General features: G+C 36.9%; 1 protein-coding gene across 2 annotated transcripts in view; it reads right to left on the bottom strand.

Annotated features, from left to right (window-relative positions):
• LOC127161517 (oxysterol-binding protein-related protein 7) overlaps positions 1-16,691 on the bottom strand; it is a 56,416-nt gene extending 39,725 nt beyond the window's left edge. The window contains exons 1-13 of one of the 2 annotated variants that reach the window (XM_051104268.1): positions 16,642-16,691; positions 13,896-14,097; positions 13,644-13,787; positions 13,497-13,550; positions 13,262-13,375; positions 7,886-8,056; positions 7,582-7,717; positions 7,301-7,419; positions 7,049-7,135; positions 6,638-6,788; positions 3,294-3,427; positions 1,645-1,737; positions 1,385-1,562 (exon numbers count right to left, since the gene is read on the bottom strand). In XM_051104268.1, the coding sequence (XP_050960225.1) occupies positions 1,385-1,562; positions 1,645-1,737; positions 3,294-3,427; positions 6,638-6,788; positions 7,049-7,135; positions 7,301-7,419; positions 7,582-7,717; positions 7,886-8,056; positions 13,262-13,375; positions 13,497-13,550; positions 13,644-13,787; positions 13,896-14,027 (1,513 nt within the window). In that variant the 5' untranslated portion in view covers positions 14,028-14,097; positions 16,642-16,691. The remainder of the gene's footprint in view (positions 1-1,384; positions 1,563-1,644; positions 1,738-3,293; positions 3,428-6,637; positions 6,789-7,048; positions 7,136-7,300; positions 7,420-7,581; positions 7,718-7,885; positions 8,057-13,261; positions 13,376-13,496; positions 13,551-13,643; positions 13,788-13,895; positions 14,098-16,641) is intronic. The other variant, XM_051104270.1, reaches the window with a different exon arrangement.
• Between the last annotated feature and the right edge of the window lie 227 nt (positions 16,692-16,918).

The raw sequence follows: 16,918 nt of genomic DNA, 5'->3' as shown, positions 1-16,918 counted from the left end.
TGTTATGGTAAAATCGATGCCATCTTTTCTATGTATTGACAAGTATCCAGGGCTGTCAGTCAGTTATGGCAAAGGGCGTTTCGTTTTTCGACACGCCGTACGCGGTAGACCAATCATAAAGGACTGCGCCATCTGACCAATCACAGCAGTGAGGGCTCACGGAAAGGAGGGGTTTAGAGAGACTGATTCTTCGAACTGCTTCGCACGAGTCGTTTAGGAATCATTTAGAAATGGGGTAAAATTAAATCTATTTTTGGAGAAAACTGAAGTGTTTTTTGACCTTGCATACATGTAAACCCGTTTTGGGAGTCTATTAAAACAATATTAGCAACCTTTAAAATGGCATAATAGGGGCACTTTAAACCACAATGCTTAAAATGCATTTAAATGAAAAGCTTAGCCTACATCATGACGCGCAAAACGATTTACATACCGGGTTATCTCTAAACCCATAAGCGAATATATGTCGTTCGAACACAAAAAGCAATAGGCCAATACATCCAGCAAGTTTATAGTCAAAATAACCTAAAATCCGTGGTAACAATGACACTGTGTTTTTATCTGCTCCGTGTGCCTGGTCTACTTGCTATTCCACAACTTTCACAACATTATCAGCTTTAGTAAAATAAGATGGGATTTGACCAACTCATGTTTTCCCCTCTTCTCATTTTTTTTTTTTATTTTTTTTAGATAGCCCCCTTTGTTTTTAGAAAAGTTGACATTTTTATTTATCGAAGATAAGTTCTATTGCGTACCAGATTATGCTAGGAAAGAGGTGAATGTGGACATCAAGCGCAGCGATCACCTGAGTTACATGCACAGGTCGTTCAAAAGTAAAATGCATTCGATTTGTAAACCAAATTCAAATGCGACGTTTTAATCTCTAATGGTAATGCATAGAATTTACGGAAAAACTCCTAATAGGGCTAATATGTAGGGGGCGTGGCGCTAGCGATGGCCAGTCAGTCAATCTACTCCACAGCCTATCACGGGCCCCCTCCTTGCTCAGGCCCCGGGGCTTTAGCCCCGCTTAGCCAAATGGTTAATGCAGCCCTGAGTGTGCATGTGTGTGTGTCTCTTTCTCTCTCTCTCTTCCTCTCACACACATATACAGTGCTGCTTGAAAGTTTGTGAACCCTTTAGAATTTTCTGCATTTCTGCATAAATATGACCAAAAAGTAAATCGTATACACACACACACACACACACTCACACACTCACACACTCACACACTCACACACTCACACACTCACACACTCACACACTCACACACTCACACACTCACACACTCACACACTCATGTTATTCATTAGTAAACCAATTCATTATTTATTATTTAACCCTCAACAGGTAAAGCTGAAGGTTTAGCTAATTGTAGACGTACTGTGGCCTTCCTCTGGTTCAGAGTTGCTTGTGGTGACATCACTCAATCCAGATTCGTCAGACGTTTCATTTTCAGACAAATTCTCACAAACCACATCACTGGCATCAAAATACTCTGCTGTAGAATCTGCTACTGAGGGTGTACGATATAGTTTACGGTCCTGAGAGGGGGTGACCTGCTTAATGACAACAACACATTTATTTGAAATAAACAAACATAAACCATTTCCATTAAAACTTCAAACCTGAAGAGGCACATACCTGATCCTGCTGCACAGTACAGTAGGACTCATCTGAAGAATCAGATGACAGTGACAAAGAGTGAACTCTGGTTAATCGAGACTGCATCTCAAGCTGAAAATGAAAGTAAAGTCAGTAACTAACACAATTTAAGCATAAAATGCAAGACGTACATAACAGACAGTACATACAGTCTATAATTGAAATTAAAGGGGACATATCTCACTTTTTCCATGTTTAAGGACAACCCAATAGCTTTGTTTTGGTAAGCCTTTCTCTGCAAGCATGTGAAAAAACAAATCGCTCAGATTTCACTTCACCGTGACATAGGAAGGGGATCCCTTCCCATCCCTTCATCTGCATATTTCCACCCACGGCACCGCCATTCTGTTTTCACAAGCGTCAACGGCGTACCAGTTCTAATGCCAAAATTTTAAGCAAAGCATACTAACTGTTCTGTCATTGGCTGCACAGGCAAGCACAGATCACTACTTAAAGTCCCAGCCTCAGAGGAGACAAGGGAGAGCAGAGGATTTATTTATTTATTTATTTATTTATTTACTGTATATTACACTGCTGCCACACAGATCTAATATAAACATGCGATTTCTTTCCCAGCACCCTGCTGAAAAAAACATCCAAATCCAGCCTAAGCTGGTTGGCTGGTTTTAGCTGGTCATCCAGCCTGGTCTTAGCTGGTCAGCAGACTGGTTTTTGAGGGTTTTGGCCACTTTCTTAGCTGGCCAGACTGGAAGACACGGTCTGTGAAGGCAAACTCCCCTCCTAAAAAAAAACAAACAAAAAAAAAAAACCACAACAGCTAAAACCAGCCTAGGAAAACAGCTGGTTTTAGCTGTTTTTTTTTCTCAGCAGGGCAGTTTGCCTTCACAGACATAATACACTGTTTTTAGAACACATATGCGTTTTAAGATAAACTTCTTATTTATTTTGTGTTTTAAATCGCAATAGGACATGAAAGAACTAGTTTAGTACTCACATGCCTGCTTTCAGTGTCTGTGCTTCGAACGTCTGTATATCAGAAGTTTAAACCAATATAGTTTTAAAATGCATGATTTCAGCACGACAGACATTAGGCACATGAAAGAATCAAATTGTTACGATAACTGCTAAAGCTTTTATCAACGTTATTTTAGTTGCAAAAAAAACTTTTATTGTTATAAAAATATAATATCCATCATGGATTACGCCACTTTGTGATTTTTTTTTTTCCCTGCGACCAAGCGACTAATAAAATTTGGATTAACTAAGCCTCTTCTTGTCAAGCTGTGACTCATGAAGTTTGTGTACATGGAAGAAAATAGACCGTGCACTTTTGAAATTAAATAATCCACTGGAAAATGAATAGAAAGGGTATTTCTGTGTAAAGAACCTCTGTCCTCAGGTACCAGTAATTCTCAGCATCCACCCTCGTGTCTCTTTTGCAGGATACTCTTCTTCAGTGTTTGTTCTCACCCTTTTGTGCAACAGCGGCTGCTCCGGGCATGTGATCTAAGCTCATATCTAACTGAACAGCCCGTTTCACCGTGGAGGTAGAAGGTAAACAAAATAATGCCGCAAATGAACATGCCTGGTGTGAAAAGCCCCATAGGGGTCTATAACACCATTTAAATGGAAAAAAAAAAAATAATAAAAAAAATTTTTTTTTTTACCTCTGAGAGGGTCGTGCACAATGTGGCCAACTGATCTGAGGTTGACTGCCGAAGGTCAGGTCCAGCCCAAGCCTGTCTGACACGCTCACGCTCCAGAGCCAGGGATTCATGGATGGATTTTAAGGATGAACATACTTTAAAAGACAAAGGAAGAATAAAGGAAATTCAAAATTTGAAATCAAACTGTCTTGCATTATTGTGTAGGCTATTGAAAAAATAAAAAATAAAAAATAACCTCACAGCACCATCTAGCATCCAAGGTGTAAACTTTTAATTATTTGTTAATAGCAAATGGCATATTTCTTAAAAAACAAACAAACAAACACACACACAACAACAACAACAACAACAACAACAACAACAACAACAACAACAACAACAACAACAACAACAACAACAACAACAACAACAACAACAACAACAACACTAAAGATGTCAATTTACACAAATGTCAAATGAATCTATCAGTGGTTGACCTAAATACTGCAAGATGCGTCTACCGCAGTGGCATGAAGTAACCAGCATTCAAGTTGGACATCCAAATTTTCATAAATTTGATAGTTATTCTAATGGATAAACAATACTAAAAGAATTCTGACCTGATAGCACATCTAGTCTATCTAGCATTGTTCGGGAGGCAGACACGCTCTGTCAGTTTAAATCTAGATTAAAGACCCACCTCTTTAACCTGGCATACACAACACACTCACGTTTCTATAATTCCAATCTGTTAAAGGATTGTTAGGCTGCATCCATTAGGTCAGCAATCAACTGATGAAATAAACAGTTAATAAGATTGTTATGCGATATGAGATTGCAGAGTTGGCTGTTCCGTAACTCTCCTACCGGACCTCACCGTACAATGGACCTGCTTAGTTGCACCTAGCGTCACCACCCTCTCCTACCCTGCGAATCTCAAGCCCCAGGATGCCCCCGTGACTTAAATCAAAGCGATAAGAGTCAAAACTTTCCCCTGGGCTGTGCTGGCCATGAACTTTGGGCTCTGCTGGCCATGAACTTTGGGCTCTGCTCTTATGGAGCATATTTATTTATATAGCATATTTTATTTTTAGATCAACTAGAAACAATGATTCATTTATAAAGTTTTATTTTGAAACGTAAATCAATACCAATTGGCTGAAGCCAGAGCTAACGGTGAAAGTCTTTGAGACAGCCCGTCCCATTCTGCAGTTACACCTACTTGGATCTGAGCAGTCAGACAGAAACAGATTTTTAGGAATGCGATTTGAAAAGGATTCCAAACCACATATGAATGTAGCTCAAAACATATTTACAAGATTCGGATGTCATGTAGTTTTTTGCCGTTCCGACGATCTGAATGAGATTGTGTAATTAATATCACATTATGCTGATTTCATAGCTGGCCCCGGGGTCTGCAACTTGAGGAAGCCAATTTGCCAAAGCAGCCTTCGCACTGTCCAGGAATCCAAGGCTGCACGTCCATTTACAACATCTGTGATAGCCACTTGAACCTTTCGAACTCCGAAGTAGCTCCTTGGGCACTTTGTTCAACAGACTAGGCAACGATGGTTCTCCGCTGTTCCGTAATCCCAGCACATCGGTCCCGCTGTATGTCAACAGGCTGCTGCTTGTTGCCCCTCCAGCACAGCCTCTGATGACCCGGTCCAACAAAACTAGCCACGTTAATCCCAGCAACAGACTTCCTTCACATTTTCCCCGCCTCGCATACCCCTCGTAGTTCAGACCACAAGTTCCGTCCAGTGAAAAAAAAAAAATGCACGAAAATTCCACGAAGATAAGCGTAAAACTGAGGAACCACGAACAGCATTAACAAACAAAGCTAGTGCAGCAGAAGCCCTCCTCCAAGTCGCTGGCAGAGCAGCACCATGACAGGAAGTCAATTGACTGTATAACTTGTAAACACATTTAAACCCATTCTACTTGTAATAAGAGCATTTCCCACTCTTCAGCAGAGAAGTGATTTGCACTGACTCTTGTGAGAAATTAATCAAACGGTGGCTTCTGAATTGAGATTGGCCCTCATGAACCTGATTTAAACCTGCCTGGGTTTGTGTGGTTTTAGCAACTGTAAATCTTCTTTGAAAAGAAGTTTGTTTTGCTAGCTTCATGCAACAGGCCAGTGCACTTGTGTTCTGTTTTTCGAAACAGTTTGTATTTACACTACATCACTTCACACTGAGAACATGAGCCAATATGATAAAACTAGAATCTTCTTTTTTTTTTTTTTTTTTTTTTTGCTCCAAACTGCTCCAAAACCTACTTCTGCAAACTAGTCCTAGGTTTTGCCTAATCGGAACCAAACCAGTGCAGAAATGTTCCCTGGAGAATGAAGATCACTAATTATCCAAAAAAAAAAAAAACCTTGAAATTTTTACTTACGGTCGCAAAGAGGCGCCAAAATGTTCGAAAGAGGAGGGGCCATTTTTTACTAAAATGGCTATAACTCATGAACGGAATGACATATCACCAAACTCAGTACACATGTGTAAGAGCTCAATCTTTGGTCAAAAAAAAAACAAAAAACAAAAAACAAAAAAAAAACCTTGCTTTTGATTTAGTCTTAGATTTTTGGATGATCATGATCTACTGTACCCAAAAGTCTATAAAACCTAAACTAAAACTAAAAGAAAGTAAAAGAAAATGTTAGTCATATAATTTGGTTTGGACTACACCCTAAAGCTATATGCTCGAACTCCGGTAATTGCTGCTTGCAGCTATATGTTGTTTTGTTTTTTTTTGTTTTTTTTTTGCTAGGGTTACTTCTGTAATACTTAAGTACAATTTAAAGTTGTAAAGTAAACTTTTTTTTTTTTTTTTTTACACTTTAACTTTAACTCAAGTAAATTTTTGCTTTTGACACCTTTTTGCTTCAGTGTATTCAGTGTGCGATAAAAGTCATTACGTTTAATGCCATTTAGATCAGGGATTTTGATTTGAAGTTTATTGCCACTTCAGCTTCATGGGCTATTTCATGGGAAACAAAGATTGTACTTTATTTAAATTTTTGTATTGTGTACTACTGTATTTTATTTTATTTTTTTTAAAGCAATTATAAAACTGTGTACATAAAACTTTATAAAAGAATCTTTAGGATTTTTGGGGAAGAAACAGTACAGTGTGTAAATTTTCAGTACTCTTTTCATCCCCGGCCATTTTTTCAGACCAGATTCTCCTGTTATTTGTAAAGGTTTCACCCTACCCTACCCTACCCCACCCCACCCCACCCCCATCAATGCAGGTATGAATACTCTTATCTCTTTTTGGACACATGCAGAATTTGTTTTATCCTAATTTACATCAGCATTTAAACCTGTAGAAACAAAATAAATGAAACCACATACCTTTTTCACACAAGGCACAGACGTCCAACTGCAGTTGCTTTCCTTCAGGTGAGGAGACTGCAGGCGTGGACAACTGGGAGTAGACGTAATCTGGGATGGACTGAAGGGAAGCAGCCAAGCCAGTTGATGTGCCCAAGTGGCTCGAAGAAAACTGCTCCAAAAGCGAAGACATGGATATAGAATTATTATAACAGGAAACTGAAGCAGCATTTGGGCATATAAATGTTTTCATATGAAAAAGACCACTTAAGGAGAAACATCAGGAATCAAAGAAGGCATTAAGCCAAAACGTTACATATTATTAGAAAATAATCCTACACAGGGCTCCAGACTGCATTTTAGAGTTTGCACATATCTATTCTAGTTGCAAACGTATTCAACCTCAAACAAAGAACATCGCCATGAACCTACAAAGCCCAGCGATTCGCCTCTTGACAGTGTTCGGGAGTGACCCCAGATCTTTCCAGACTTCTTTTTGGGTTTCTCAAGACTAAGATTCTGAAAAATAAGCATTGTGTTTAGCTCTTTGTTATTTAACACTGGTACTGTCATCAAATAATTACAACTTTCACTTCTCACATTAGCTTTGTTTTATGCTGGCTCCTGCACAAAGACAGCAGACGCCCTGTTCATTCTGTGTCAAATTAACAACATCAGACTCACCTGCATGCCGATTCGACGTTCAAGGTCCACGTTTGTGATGGGAAGACCACCCTCATGCCAGTGAAGTTTCTGGATTAAACTCGAGAGCTCAGCTAAATCCAGCTGACACCTGGCAAGTTCTGTGTATGAGAGGCTGAATGTTAGAGGAAGGAATTATGTCCCAAATAGAGTCTAATAATTTTTCTAGTCTTTTTATATTGTTGACTTAAATTATATTTCTTCAGGACCTACACTGGCTCCATATACTTATTCTGAATTACAAGGTATTAGAAGGTGCATACCTTGCTGGCACAAGTCAACGTCCTGTGTCTGTTTGAGCCAATCAGAGACTTTAGTATTTCCTCGAGATGAAGAGGCCGATGGGGAACCCTGCATCTCTGACCCAAACAATGATGCTGAGCTCTGATAACGTGGCATCTAAAGAAAAAAAAAAAAAAAAAAAAAAAAAAATAAATAAAAAATAGGGACAACAGCTCCATGGAGAAAACTCAGGGCATTTAATAAAAACCAAAAAAAAAAAAAAAAAAGATGAAAAAAGAAAATTGTCAACAGCAAATCACATTTAAGATGAATATAAATGCCCACCATCACTCTGTTTCTCTGTGCAAGACTTGCCATGGCAGGCAAAGTGCTGCCATTTCCTGTGGAGAGGGCTTCAAGGACCCCCTGGTGCAGGTTTATAGCCTCGTTCTTCTTGAAATGCCGATGGGCAGTCAATTTGGTCAGCCAGATGTAGAAGATATCATCACTCTTTGCCTGGAAGGAGAAGACAGGTCAACACACCTTGTTGAATCTTTCAAATTAGACTTTTTTTTTTTTTTCTATAAGTGTACATAACACCACTTGTAGGCTCTTTAAAATCCTGACGTGCCACAGAGAGACACAAATAGTCATTAACACAAACAAAAATTTAGGACAAATATAGGCCTAGTGCACATACTGACTTCATCCTAGGCTAGATGTCTGTGTATTTCATTTCAGTAATATGTTTGTGGTTCTGTGGCTTGAATAAAGTCAATGCTTCAAATAAAGACAAATATAATAGATGGAGAGATATCAAAGGTTTCTTTGCATCATTGAGAAATGTAGCCAATCACAGATATGCCTGTTCATCTTTTGAATGGCCAAGGTGTTCAAATGTTGGAGTGCTCTTTTAGACTGACAGACTTTTTTTTTTTTTTTTTTTTTTTTTTTTTTTAAATGTATGACAATAGAGGTGATGATTTATGATGTTTGTAAAGAAATATCTGACCGCTTTGTTAATTGGCAGCCTGTCCACTGATATTTACTGTGTGCACCATTAAATGAGCTATATTTGTAAATAAGAACCAGATAATTTTGCAACAGTTTGGATTCATGGTATCTGCAAACTGGATTTATGGTATCTGCAAAGCTGCAACATTAATAACCTAGTTTATTTTGGCTAGTAAAAAGTTTTGAATGGCTGGTGGAGGAAAAAAAAAAAAAAAAAAAAAAAAAAAAAAAACACTGACAAAAAAAAAATTATACCAAACTTCTGCGCAAGACTTTCAATAAAAAGAACTCTACAAAAAGCATAAATTACACAACAGCTGTCCAGAACGCTACGCTCCATATGACTAGTAAGCAAATTCTCAAATAACTGCTATGATGGTTTGTGTTCTGAACTCTTAAATGATAGTACTTGCACTGTCCAATCTATAAAGACTCTGTCTGTTCCTCAAATAGTGAGGTCAAAACATAAATTTAATGCAGGATCTAGAATAAATGAACAGAAACCATTTTTAAAGCTTGGGCTCCTAAACATTGGATCACTTGCACCCAAAGCAGTTATTGTGAATGAAATGATCACAGATAATAGTGTCGACGTACTCTGCTTAACCGAAACCTGGCTAAAACCTATTGATTATATTGGTCTAAATGGGTCTACTCCACCAAACTACTATTATAAGCATGAGCCCCGTCAGAGTGGTCGTGGCAGTGGTGTTGCAACAATACATTCTGATATGAACTCAGAAAACAGGATACAGGTTTAATTCATTTGAAATACTTTTGCTTAATGTTACTCTGTCAGATATGCAAAAGAAATCTCTCCTATCTCTTGTTTTAGCTACTGTGTATAGACCGCCAGGGCCATATACAGATTTCCTAAAAGAATTTGCAGAATTCCTTTCAGAACTATTGGTTAATTTTGATAAAGCGCTAATTGTCGGAGATTTTAACATTCACGTTGATAACACAAATGATGCGTTAGGACTTGCGTTTACTGACCTAATAAACTCTTTTGGAGTCAAGCAAAATGTCACTGGACCCACTCATCGTTTTAATCATACGCTAGATTTAATTATATTTGCATGGAATTGCGCTTACCGTTATATCGTACCTCAAAGCGATGATGTTTCTGACCATTTCCTTGTATCGTGCATGCTGCGTATCACTGATATTAACTATATGGCTCCACGTTATCGTCTTGACAGAACTATTGTTCCAGCCACCAAAGATAGATTCACAAATAACCTGCCTGATTTCTCAACTGCTCTGTGTACCCATTAATACAAAGGGATAGAAGCTGTTGCCCCCATCAAACTGAAAAAAGTTAGATAAAAACGTACTGCGCCATGGTACAACAGTATCACCCATTCTCTCAAGAAGGAAACTCAATCTTGAGCGCAAATGGAGAAAAACTAACTTGGAAGTTTTAAGAATTGCATGGAAAAAACGGTATGTCCAGATACAGACAGGCTTTAAAAGCTGCCAGGGACGAGCATATCCATAAACTCATAGAAAATAACCAAAACAACCCAAGGTTTTTATTTAGCACAGTGGCTAGATTAACAATTAACCAGACGCCACCCAATCTAAATATTCCCTTACAGTTTAATAGTAATGACTATGAATTTCTTCACTGATAAAATAGATAACATTAGCAAAACAATAACAAATGTAGATGCTACAGAGTCTAATATGTCAGCTTCTTTCGCCACACCAAAAGAAAAACTGCAGTGCTTTACAACTATAGGACAGGAGGAGCTAAATAAACTTATCACTGTGTCTAAAGCAACAACATGCCTATTAGATCCTGTACCCACTAAATTACTGAAAGAATTGTTACCTGTAGCAAAAGAGTCACATCCAAAACCATTCAAGCTGGCGTTTATTAAGAAACCACAACTAGATCCTAGTGAACTGGCAAACTACAGACCCATTTCTAATCATCCATTTATGTCTAAAATTTTAGAGAAAGTTGTATCTGCTCAACTGTGCTCATTCTTGCAAAAAAAAAATGATATCTATGAAGAATTTCAGTCAGGTTTCAGGCCACATCACAGCACAGAAACTGCACTTGTTAAAATCACTAATGACTTTCTTCTTGCGTCAGACCAAGGCTGCATCTCACTGCTAGTTTTACTTGATGTTAGTGCTGCGTTCGACACTACAGATCATGACATACTATTAGAGCGACTACAAAACTATGCGGGTATCCAAGCGCAGGCTTTAAGATGGTTTACATGCTACCCGTCCGATCGCTACCACTTTGTTTATTCAAATGGGGAGTGATCTCAGTCATCACCAGTAAAGTATGAAGTGCCACAAGGATCTGTCCTAGGTCCTCTGTTATTTTCAATATACATGCTGCCCCTTGGTAATATAATTAGAAAATACGTGATTAGTTTCCATTGTTATGCCAGATGACCAGATGAAACTTCTAAATTGTCAAAGTTAACAGAGTGTGTTAAAAATGTAAAAGATTGGATGACCAATAATTTTCTCCTATTAAATTCAGATAAGACTATTACTTATTGGACCAAAAAAAATAAATAAATAAAATAAACAGTACACGGAATCTCTTGGCTTACAATCTGCAACTAGACGGATGTAGTGTTACTTTCACTACAGTCAAAGGGTGTTATATTAGACTGCAACCTGTCTTTTGAAAACCATATTCAGTGTATCCCCTGCCATTATATTAGAACGACCCCCTTTAAGGTCATGTAAACTTTATTTTCTATATAGCGCCAGATCACAACAGGTGTCATTTAAGGTTACCTTTCCTATAGAACAGGTCTATACCTTGTTCTTTTATTTAAAAAACGAAATAGCCTTATTTTCTTTATCTTATTTACACAACGGCATGCCATTTCTGTCTCTAACGTTATGTGGTCACGCGTCCACAATTTCTCCTTCGCTAAAACGCGAACGGGATTGCGGAGTCCATTCATAAAAACGGAATTTACTCTATAGCGTGGTTTAATAAAGCAAAAGCAGGTCTCTCACTTAATTCGAATCGCGATATGGACTAGTGTCTGTGAATATTAAAACGCAAACAAGACGGTTTAAATATGAATCCTCCATGTTCCGCTTGGCTCTGTATGAATGAATGGCGGATCGCGGCTTTGTTTACTACACTAATAATGAAGCCCACGTGACGCTCGCGGTTACTTTCGGCCGCTGCGTCTCATTATATGACGACATAAACGCATGAACTTAATCTCCAGAGCTGCTGTGAGAGTCACTTCATGTAAATTTTACCGTTTCATTTGAGAAAATTAGCATCATACCGTAGCGTATACACACAAAAACTAACCGGCAACCTGTCAAAATAAAAGTACGGTTTAACATGTAACAAACGTATTAGTCTTGTATTACTTTTGTACAGTATAATGTAGGTGTTTAAATATTCCTATTTCTGGCTAATTTAATTAATTAAATGCAGAAATTATAATAATAACAGAAGTAACTATGTTTGGCAACAAATAAAAAGGTTTAATTCTCATTTCATTAAAAATAAATAAATATTTAATGCCTGTATTTGATTATTAGAAAAATTAAAACATAAGCATTTCTGGAAAAAAAAAATAATAAACTGCAGGACCATGTTGTTCAAAATGTTGAAATTGAGATTTTTCGACTTATTTTTTCACTGAAATAAATGTTTTTGTTATTACACAGAGAGCAATGTACCGAAAAAAAAACACGCTACAATCCATTATGCTCCCTTAGGTCGCAAAACTCGATAGCAAAACTGTCTCAATATCATCGTGGTCACATGACGATATGAAACGACAGGTCTTCCGGGCAAAAAGTGTAGTTTTCAAAATATATTTAAATGTATTATCATAACATAAAAGGTTGTGTTTTGGGCCATTATTCTTTGGCACAGTATCTGTCAAATGAACTGAACTGGCAAGCACAATATGGCTTAATCCCTTCATCAAGTCTGTTTTCGCTGCGCATTTCAAAACGAAACGATCAGCTCGTGATCCAGTGTTTTCCACGCCTCAGAACGGCTCAGTTCACAGTGAATGCAATGAACTCATTTATTGCATGTGCTGTGAGTTTAGCGCATTTTCGGGAATGCTTTATGCTTTATTTTTATGGCAGATGATAACAGAAATTCACTAGATTTGCACTGAGACACGATTTTGAAAACCTGTTTTTGCTGAAGCCAGAGTTTTCTGTTTCCGTCAAAATAAAAGCTTAAAAATGCAGTATGAATTACTGACAGCTAGCAGTTTAAACGGGTAACGTTACTGCAGTCTAAATTTAAAATTGAGAAGTATTGTAATTTTCCTACTGTTGTGTAAAGCAAAAATAAACACACCTATGAAATATTCATTTTAATTTATTTTACGGTGCAATTGTTTTACAATATATGGCTATTACTGGCTATTCTAAATTGTTTGGCTTCCTAGAACACCAGTGTGAAATGTAATTTAGACTGAGATGGTATACCGTAAATAAAAAGAGGATTGAGTCCCCTTTAAAGTTCAGGTACAAGTCAATTTTTTTTAATTTTTTTTTTTCCCCCCAACTTAAGTTTTCTTAGTTAAGAACATGGGTTGGACTCTTCATTTTGAAATCTCCAAGCGCATTATAATAGAATAATTTAACTTTAAAACATACAAGTCCCTATGAGCTACTGTAATGATCTACAATTTCAATCATTACTACTATAACATTCTTAGTTATACATATACACACCTTGACATGGTACAAGCTGTCGCCAGCATCAAGATCAATGCGCTTAGATTTCCTGTTCACGGACATGACCGCAAGACTAACATCTAAAGAACCGTGAATCTTGCCTCTGGCAATCTGAGGATGTGAGAAGTCACACTTTAAAAAAAAAACAAAAAAAAAAACACTGGAAGCAGATATTTTGTGATTCTAAATTGTGATTGTATTTACTACAAAAAGAGATATTAGGTTTACTTACATCCTGATGAGTCTTTGAATACTTGAGAATCCCCTTATCCAATACAAAAAATCTCTAAAGGGGAAAAACATTGCATTGGGACAGTTCACCAGAAGTCATGGTGGTCATTCTTTTCCATGGATATTTTCCTTGGTTCATCCAACTCACCTTATGCCAGCCCCGGAGAGGATACTTGCGCCTTTTCATGAGGAATCCCTCACAAATGCCTGGAACAGTGTTACTGACCGCATTCACTCCTACAACAGATGCAGAAGATTCTGGATCTGATATTACTTCCCAGTCCCTGGAGTTCTGTATTTGGAGGGAAAAAAGGTGCAGAGTTACAATAATTGATGTTTGTAAGAGGAAGTTACAAACAATTCGGATGCAAAAAGAAATATTGAGATACTGCCCACTGACCTGTCGTGAGTGCCGTGAAGATCCTGTGCTGCCATTACGGGAGTGAGTGGGTTTAACCGCAGAGACGGCTGCTGGTTTATCCAAAGCACTCACAGACTGGCTGCTACCCAGAGGATGTCTGTAGTCAGCCATTGATATGGTCCGTATATGTTTGCAAGTCAGTCTATTCCAGGCTGGGTGCTCCCATCAACTAACAGATGCTCTGAAACGCATTACACAAACATACACATTAGTGGAAATGAGTTGAAAGCATCCTATAAATACTCATGAGCTTCATAATGAAATAATTCAGAAAAACATTTAGAACACATTTCAGACACACTTCTCTTTTTTCATATTACATTTAGTCCATTGGAACTGTGACCAAGAATCACTCCAGACATCAGAACGATAAATTATATTTTTAACCCTCGGTATCACAATTAACACATTAAGGGAATAATGCCACTTTAATAATGTATTTTATAGTGGTCCAGTCCTAAAAATGCAAAAGTTGGTTGAAGCTGTTAATACGTTATCCTTATGTCATAGAGTCTATGGCAGCCCACAAAAATCACATGGAGGAAAGTGAAATAAAAGCCACAGTAACAGTTAAGTCTAAGAATATCACTGGTGGAAAATATAGGGTCATTCGAAACCATCTAGTTGCAATTATGTTTCTGCTCAGAAGTTTTAAAAAAAATGCATTTGTTCTAATGCACATAAGGCTGCACATCTCGGCTGTCATGTCATTAAGCCCCGTTAAAGACACCTCAGTTATCCATTTCCCGATTTTTAAACAGGAGATTTAAATCAAATAATACAGATCATACAATAACATGAATTTAACATTCGTTTAAAATGCTTCTAATTTTTTTAGTTAGATTTTTTTAAAACATAAAGTGTGTTTTAATTTGTGCAGTGATAACCTATCAGCAATGTAATGATTTTGTTAATATATTAGACAGTACATTACAATATAAATTTATTAGAACAAGTGTTTTTTAATTTTTTTATTATATATATATATATATATATATATATATATATATATATATATATATATATATATATATATATATAAAATTATTATTATTTATTTATTTTTTTTTATTTATGGCCTTAAAAACAAGATGCAAACGGCATTACCTATATATAGCCAAAATAAACAGCTGCTTTACTAAATTCTGCTGAGGTGCAATTTAGTGCAGCCCCATATAGTGATACATATCGTATTGTAGCCTCTGTAATGGAATACATGTCATATCATGACCGGCGATACACAGCCCTACTAAGAACGCAGCCATCCAGTTGAGAAGGACCCTGTATTTTTACCAGTGAATGGTTCATCCCTAAAGCTTCATTTTGTCAAGTCAAGTCAAGTCACCTTTATTTATATACCGCCTTTAACAATACAGAATTGTGACAAGGCGGCTGTACAGTATTAAATAGGAAACAGTACATCAACAATGCAAAAGGCAACATTAAACACTCACATTATAGGTAAAGGTAGTTAATCAAAAACAATAAAATAAAATGCAATATTGTGTTGATATTAATAATTGTAATAATAATAATAATAGTAATAAATTGTAATAAAAATACAATAATATTTGTATTTTGTCTGAAAACCACAGCATTAACGAATTATAAACCCAGCATAATTATACAGGACCAAAAAAAAAACCCTCTTTCAAAACAGTTCAGCTAATCTAAATTTAGCAAAACGGGTAAAAGACGGTAAGAAACAGGTTAAACATTTATACTACAATGTTGTAAGGTACAAGCAAAGCTAAAAAAAAAAAAACAAAAAAATAAATTCCAAAACAAGGCCAAAATCTAATCATTTTGAAATGAGACAATTAACTATGTGTAAACTAAACTTAAATGTAGGCCTATGTCAAACCTCAGTGACTCTTTGCAACTGAATTTGAACAATGTGAACAAACAGGTTTAGGGGGAAAAAGTTGTTTCTCTTAAACTATTTGAAACGGTTAATAAAGCTATGAACTACTGAGTTCACAAGTATCTGATCAGAAAGCCTCCATCACACTTTTTTACAATGCAAACTAAATCTGTAAAGAAAAAGCACAACTACACGGTCATCATGAAAATACCACTGAGATTGAGCATGGATGCTGGATTCATAAACCGAACATGGAGGAAAAACCAAAAAAAAAAAAAAAAGTGTGCTTGGCATGACTAGTCTCATGATTGTGCGTGGAATGTGACCAGACCGCTCTGATGAGATCAGGTTTAAGAGTTTCACTGCACATAACACGCACACACGTGCAGGCGAGTTTACTGTCTGTTGGCATGCTCTTATTAAAAACTCGCGCAGATGTTTCTAAAATAGACTACATAAAACAACTAAATCATCTGACAACATGTAGAGAGACTTAAAGACAGGGTATTATAATAAGATTCATCAAATCCCTCTAGACTATGATCTTCTGATTTAAACTGTTTCATCTAATTTGATTGTTATAAAATGTAACGAGTTACACTCATGGAAACGCAGTGACACGTAAAACTCTTACAAATACATCAAACCTAAAATATGGACGTTTCATTAGGTTTCAGCGAACACTAATTAAAAACAAATCAGCCAATTAATTACGCAACTTCCACAAAATACGGCTTATGTTTGTAAGTACCAACACATTTATGACATAAAATCCGAACTGAAAACACATTGACCGATGCTCCAGGACTCACAATATAGTTAGTGAAACATATTTTTGTGCACTGATTATTTGCGTCTTACCTCACACAGCCGAGCAGTCTCACGTAGCTGTCTCACTCACTGCACACGCGCTCTTACCGATTCATGGCCATGACGTCAGAGAGGTGTGTTTATTTACAGAAATAAACGATGAACATCTCTGCACATCAAAATTCTTGTAATTTACTTTTAAGCTATTATCTCTGTGTTGTACAGTGACAAACAAAACATAATATTTGTAAATTTCATTTACTTTAAGAAGTAAAGCTCTTAATATTTCAAATTCAAATAAAATGCAGCCCTTTTCATCAAAAGCAAC

The sequence above is a fragment of the Labeo rohita genome, unplaced genomic scaffold, assembly GCF_022985175.1.
Source record: "Labeo rohita strain BAU-BD-2019 unplaced genomic scaffold, IGBB_LRoh.1.0 scaffold_66, whole genome shotgun sequence".
NCBI lineage: Eukaryota > Metazoa > Chordata > Actinopteri > Cypriniformes > Cyprinidae > Labeo > Labeo rohita.
Note: the sequence above shows the minus strand (reverse complement) of the source record. Positions and strands in the feature narration are given on the sequence as shown.